The sequence below is a fragment of the Diceros bicornis genome, chromosome 1, assembly GCF_020826845.1.
Source record: "Diceros bicornis minor isolate mBicDic1 chromosome 1, mDicBic1.mat.cur, whole genome shotgun sequence".
Lineage (NCBI taxonomy): Eukaryota > Metazoa > Chordata > Mammalia > Perissodactyla > Rhinocerotidae > Diceros > Diceros bicornis.
This window is the reverse complement of record NC_080740.1, coordinates 46,898,509-46,905,502: the sequence shown is the minus strand read 5'-3', so window position 1 is coordinate 46,905,502 and position 6,994 is coordinate 46,898,509. Positions and strand designations below refer to the sequence as shown.

Genomic DNA, 6,994 nt, shown 5'->3' with positions numbered 1-6,994 from the left:
CCCATTAGAATGGCTATAATCACCAAGACAAAAAATAACAAATGTTGGAGAGGTTGTGGAGAAAAGGGAACCCTCATTCACCGCTGGTGGGAATGCAAACCAGTGCAACCTCTATGGAAAACTGTATGGAGATTCCTCCAAAAATTAAAAATAGAAATACCTTATGATCCAGCTATCACACTACTGGGTATTTATCCAAAGAACTTGAAATGAACCATCCAAAGAGACTTATACACCCCTATGTTCATTGCAGCATTATTCACTAGCCGAGAAGTGGAAGCAACCCAAGTGCCCATCTACTGATGATTAGATAAAGAAGATGTGGTATATATATACAATGGAATACTACTCAGCCACAACAAAAGACAAAATCGTCCCATTTACAACAACATGGATGAACCTGGAGGGTATTATGTTAAGCGAAATCAGCCAGACAGAGAAAGACAAATACTGCATGATTTTACTCATATGTGGAAGATAAACTAACACACGGACAGAGAGAACAGTTTGGTGGTTACCAGGAGGAAGGTTTGGGAGTGGGCACAAGGGGTGAAGGGGCACATTCATATGGTGACTGACAAATAATAATATACAACTGAAATTTCACAATATTATAAACTATTATCACATTAATAATAAAAATGTTAAAAAATGTTACTAGAGACAAAGGGAGACATTTTGTAATGATAAAAGGGTCATCCATCAGGAAGATATAATAATTATGTATATATACGCATCTAATAACAGAGCACCAAAATACATGAAACAAAAACTGATAGAAATGAAAGGAGAAATAGACAATTCAACAACAACAGGTGGTGACTTCAATACCTTACCCTCAAAAACAGACCACTAGTGTTGAAATAAATTTCTAGGACCAGGATGGAGCCACTTCTGCCCAGGGTGCCACATCAGCAAACCAAAACTTAAATAACTTTCATGTCCCTGCAGATGCTCCACTTGACAAGAAACGCAGTATATCTAGTCAGTCAATCCCCAAGCACCAAGCCAGCTTTGGGCTCTATACTTTCTTCCTTATCCTTTGTCTTATAAAATCTTCCTGCCTTCCCCACCATTTTGCAGTTCTCAGAATGGAGGCTGTCCACTTCATGAAGTGTTAAAGTTTGTATCACCGAAATTGTCTTCTTTAATCATTTTTTAACACCCCATATATACATTTTTTACTTTATTTATACTTATTGATCTTTAAGTTGATGTTAGATAGACATCTGTATCTTTTTTTTGTAATAGTTTCCTTGGTGCTGTTATGCGATATGAACACTTGGCTGGATGAAGCCAAGACCTACTTGGTCTTTTTTTCAGTTGTGGTAAAATATATGTGACATAAAATTTACCATTTTAACCCTTGTTGAGTGTACAATTCAATTAAGTACATTCAACTTGTTGTGCAACCATCCATCTCCAGAACTTTTTCATCATGTCAAATGGAAACTCTGTACCCATTAAACAATAATTCCACATCCTCCCCTCCCCTGCAGTCATGATAACTATTCTTCTACTTTCTTTTTCTAGGAATTTGACTATTCTAGGTATCTCATGTAAGTAGAATCACACAATATCTGTCCTCTTGTGTCTGACTTATTCACTTAGCATAATGTTTTCAAGGTTTATCCATGTTGTATTACGTATCAGAACTTCATTACATTTTATGGCTGAATAATATTCCATTGCATGCATATACTACATTTTGTTTATCCACTCATCTGTTAAAAGACATTTGAGTTGTTTTCACCTTTTGGTTATTGTGAATAAAGCTGCTATGAATGTTGGTGTACAAATATCTGTTCAAGTCCCTGCTTTCAATTCTTTTGGGCGTATACCTAGAAGTGAAATTGTTGGATCATAAGGTAATTCTATGTTTGACTGTTTGAGAAACCACCATACTGTCTTCCACAGTGGTGCACCTTTATGCATATTATCAGTTTTCTGTTGTTAAATTATGTGAATCAATTCTTTGCTGTAGGAATTGATACTTGGATACACTGAACCAATACCGAAAAGTACATCTCAGCTAAAATTGTATGATGTATCATAGTGTTGTCTGCCAAACACTTCTAATTACCATGTTGATTAGTTACCAATGTCCAGAACCTTAGGGGTATGTGTGTTGGTAGAGTGGGGCAGAAAGAAGGGTGTCGGGGCAGTCAAAAACTTAGCAAAAATAATTCCACGTCCTGCAGCTCTATTTCAATTTGGCTCGTCTGACACTGAGTTTTGGAGGGGATGAATAATAAAGACAGAGTCAGAAGGAGAGAAAGGTAGATGGTGAGATTAGACGATAGGACTGAATCAGTCTGCTGCTGTGTGACATTAATTTCAGTGAGACAGTTTTCCTTCTCCCCCACTTCATCTCAAATGTTCTCAGAGCCTATTTCCTTTCTAAAGTTTTCATAATGTATAAAGCATGCAATTGACTTATAGCTTTTAAACAAATTGAACCTGTAGGTGAAATACAAATGTACAATGCACTTAAACATTTTTGGGAGGGTGGAGAGAAAGAGAGAGAGAATGAAACACTTTATCACTTTATTCTTCCTTCCTCAGACCAGTCGCCTCCTGTAGCCATGGGAAATCACAGTGCTTTGGTATCTGGAGAGAGGTGAATGCAAAGGCAGGTCTGCAGTTTTTTTTTCTGGTGGGTCTTTCTTCAAGACAACTTTACGGTCTTCTCCATGGCAAAGCCTTTCGCTGTGATTCAAAAACAGAGAGTCTTCTAAAGGGCCAGCATGGATCCCACATGCTTCTGCATGCTAAGAGAAAAAAAATCTGCTGTACGTCACACCAAACATCACTTTCTCAAAGTTTACAGCCTGTAGTTCTAGTAAATGAAAAAGATAAAGTCAGTATAATATTGCCACCAGGCTAAAGCTATTTCGGACATTGAAAATGACTTGATAAGCCACTCAATTACATGAAATACAGCCCAATATTCAGATTAAAGAAAGTCTTAATAACTATATAAATTTGATGTTTGTCTGTTGTCTTGATTTCCTCAGTTGTATCTTTGTTTTCAAAATATTAGATAAAAATGCATATAAAATAGTCATCTCAGGGCAAATGGCAGCTTCATTTATTACATTGTATGCATACATTTTATAAGAAAATAATTGAACCATATTTTTGTGATATATGTTATATATCATATAATATTCATACTTTGTAATATCTCTGTGTTGGCAAACTATATTGTTATTCAACATTAATTGCTTATCCATTTGAAATTTGCAAATTACTTATACAAACACATTTCTTTCTAGGAATTCTAACTTGAAATCTTCTTCTGTAGTTTAATTATTACAATATATTCTATTCTCCTTTATTTTTTATTTTTTTTTGTGAGGAAGATTGGCCCTGAGCTAACATCTGCCAATTCTCCTCTTTTTGTTGCTGAGGAAGACTGGCCCTGGGCTAACATCCATGCCCATCTTCCTCCACTTTATATGGGACGCCACCACAGCATGGCTTGACAAGCGGTGCACGCCCGGGATCCGAACCGGCGAACCCCAGGCCGCCGCAGCGGAGCGCGCACACTTAACCCCTTGCGCCACCGGGCCGTCTCCTTCTATTCTCCTTTAAAGAAACAACTTACCTTTTCACAAGTGAATGGTCACTCTGAGTTTGGAAAATGCTTTGAAACTATTGACTGAATAGGAGTGTTGAATGGGCAACGAGTCCTCTCTGTAAATCTAGCCAAACTGTCCCCATAGCTCTCAGTCTGAATATGCAATACAACTTTAAAAATGCATGCCTGGACCGTAGCTTTAATATTAATGGTACCTACATCTGATGAGCATCTCAACAACCGCGAGTTGGCATTATGTGGGGCAAAAAGTAGACATATAGTTCTGAAATCTTTTTTGGTATATCTATTTTAAGTTTCTAATTGGGTTATTTGAATAGATACTGCTATTTAACTTTTGCTTGCAAGTTTATGTGCAAGTGCATGAAATAGTTTTTGTCAGAGAAAAGAATGGTGGTGGGAGAAATGGAAAGATATAGGTCAAAGGGTACAAACTTTCAGTTATAAGAAGAATAAGTTCTAAGGATCTAATGTTCAGCATGGTGACTATAGTTAATAATATGGTATTATATACTTGAAAGTTGCTGAGAGTAGATCTAAGAATTCTCACAAAGAAAAGAAAGTTAACTACATGAAGTGATGAATGTGTTAATTATCTTGATCTTGGGAATCATTCCACAATGTATGTCACATTATCACATTGTACACTTTAAATACATACAATGATATTTGTCTATTATTCCTCAATAAAGCTGGAAAAAATAAAAAATAATTTTAAAAATAGCTTTTGTACAGTTACATATGTCTATTCAGAGATACATTAAATAATGTAGACTTTTTATTATGAATGTTCATAGGAAAATACCTTCAGATTCACATTCCTGAATTTCATGTTTTCTTTCCAAGGCATAACATAATGTCTTGGGATCATCCCTTGCTTTAATGAAAACCGTGGCAAATGAACCTCATTATACCTGAACATTAAGAAAAGAAGAAGGGTATCTTGTGAGTTACATACAATAATTTTAGCATCACCTAGGGAAGGGAGGCAGTTGTGTTCACAATGTTCAGACCCCAGCAGCTGCAGGACACAGTGCTGTGCTATTGTTTGAGGCTCACTTAATAGATAATCAACCCATTAAATCCCCAAGAGTCTGGACTTGGTCCCTGTACCTCCAACTGCATACTGTCCTTTACAATTCGTTCCTGATGTTCATTTGAACTTGATTTTAGGGGAGAAGGCAGCACACCATGATTTCCTCAGGCCTACTCATTGCCCAAAGGAATCTCCAGCCAATCACAAAAAACAGGAACTAATTTAGCTTCTGAATTCAGTATGTGCTCTACACTCAGGTCAAACTTGCTTTCCCTGCACACAAAGCTTTCTATATAAATGCCAAGGGGAAGCACAAAGTTATTGTCCTCATCTGCATAGCTCCTGGATTGCAAACCCCACCCCCCCAAAACCCAGAACCCTAAGTCCTCACTTATCAGCAGGCTTATATGAATTCTCATCAGAACGGTTGTTGACAAGTTTAGGTAAGACAGGACAAGTGTCTTTTCCTGAAGCCATCACTGCCAGTAGTGACCGGAATTCTCATCTAGAACGCCACTAAGTCACTAGTCTAATTATGATGACATAGCTGCCTCAGATGTAACAATGTTTTGCTAACTTCATAGCAACCTATAGCAGTTATATTAGCAGTTGATTTCAAGAGTGCAGATATTAGAGCTATTTTCAGTGTTGTTTTTAATACCCTTTCTTGAGTAAAACATCATCATTCATTTTTGTGTGTGTGTGTGAGGAAGATCAGCCCTGAGCTAACATCTGACACCAATCCTCCTTTTTTGCTGAGGAAGATTGGCCCTGAGCTAACATCCGTGCCCATCTTCCTCTACTTCATATGGGACGCCACCACAGCATGGCCTGACTAGTGCTGCGCCAGTGCGCACCTGGGATCCAAACCTGCGAACCCTGGGCCGCCAGAGTGGAGCGCGTGCACTTAGCTGCTGCACCACTGGGCTGGCCCCAAACATCATCATTCTTATCATGAACAATTAAAAAATGAGGATGCTTGCAGACTTTGACATAGAAAATATATTGGGGCCGGCCCCGTGGCTTAGCAATTAAGTGCGCGCGCTCTGCTGCTGGCCGCCCGGGTTCGGATCCTGGGCGCGCACCGACACACCGCTTCTCTGGCCATGCCAAGGCCGCGTCCCACATACAGCAACATACAGAAGGATGTGCAGCTATGACATACAACTGTCTACTGGGGCTTTGGGGGAAAATAAATAAATATTTAAAAAAATATATATTGGATTAAACAATTATCGTTCACAAATAACTACTTCATATTAAGATTCTGTATTTGCTCTTAGCTGATTTCCCTCTATATATTGCCCATGGTTGATGTGTCCCATTTATGCTTCACCAACTATTTAGACACACACTTTAAGAGTATAAATCAAATTTGCTTAAACCCAAAGCAATTCAACCCATTTATCTCCTAAGATTTGAGTTATATTGCAGAAGATTTTAGATTACAAAAATTCATTTTAATAAAGATTATGAGTGAGGATGAGCATCTGAACTACTAGGATAGAGAGGTGGAGGGGTATTGTCAATCTTACTAGCCAGCAAGTAGGAAAAAGGTTAGGGTGAGCAGAAATTACTGCAAGATATACTGGTTTGGTGCGAGTATTAACTGAATACAACAGTTTGGATAGGCATTCCTAGATTTGGATAGCCAGAAAGGTTTAGAAAAGTGATTTTTTTGTCGTTGTCGGTGAGGAGGATCAGCCCTGAGCTAACATCATTGCCAATCTTGCGCCATTTGCTTGAGGAAGATCATCCCTGAGCTAACATCTGTGCCAATCTTCCTCTATTTTGTATATGGGATGCTGCCACAGCACAGCTTGATGAGTGGTGCATAGGTCCACGCCCGGGATCTGAACCCATGAACCCCAGGCCACCGAAGCAGAGTGCGCAAACTTAACCACTATGCCACGGGGCTGGCCCCAGAGAAGAGTAATTTTAATAGCCAAAATTTTAAAGAACTTTAAAAACTGAAGTGTTGGTTTCTATACACAACATTAGGGTGCAATACAAACCAGAAATCTGTGTGGTTTCCAAATGTTAAGGAAACTATTTATGAAAATGAACCAGGAAGGTACAGGGGTAGAGCAATCCATTTAATGAAGATAAAGTAGCCTCAGGCATTAATGCCCTTCAAAAACCATAATTTCACTAGAGAAATAAGCAGTATTTACATGAATATGTGGCATTCAGATTTCTAAATGTTGATTATCTTTCTAATGTACTATACCTTTAACATCACCTTTCATAAATAATTTCAGGAACAATATCCAGTTATCTATTTAAAAATTTTTTTTTCCTTGGTTACAGCAATTTTATGAAATATTTGAGATTAAAAGAAAGTCACTTGAAACTCA

The 6,994-nt window shown here is 38.0% G+C and overlaps 1 protein-coding gene across 1 annotated transcript; it reads right to left on the bottom strand.

The window, feature by feature from the left end:
- Positions 1-2,561: 2,561 nt before the first annotated feature.
- Positions 2,562-5,114, bottom strand: SPMIP10 (sperm microtubule inner protein 10). The gene is made up of 3 exons (XM_058540090.1): positions 5,029-5,114; positions 4,407-4,515; positions 2,562-2,771 (listed from the first exon to the last, which is right to left on the bottom strand). The coding sequence occupies exons 1-3, from the start codon at positions 5,112-5,114 to the stop codon at positions 2,562-2,564; spliced, it is 405 nt and encodes a 134-aa protein (XP_058396073.1).
- Between the last annotated feature and the right edge of the window lie 1,880 nt (positions 5,115-6,994).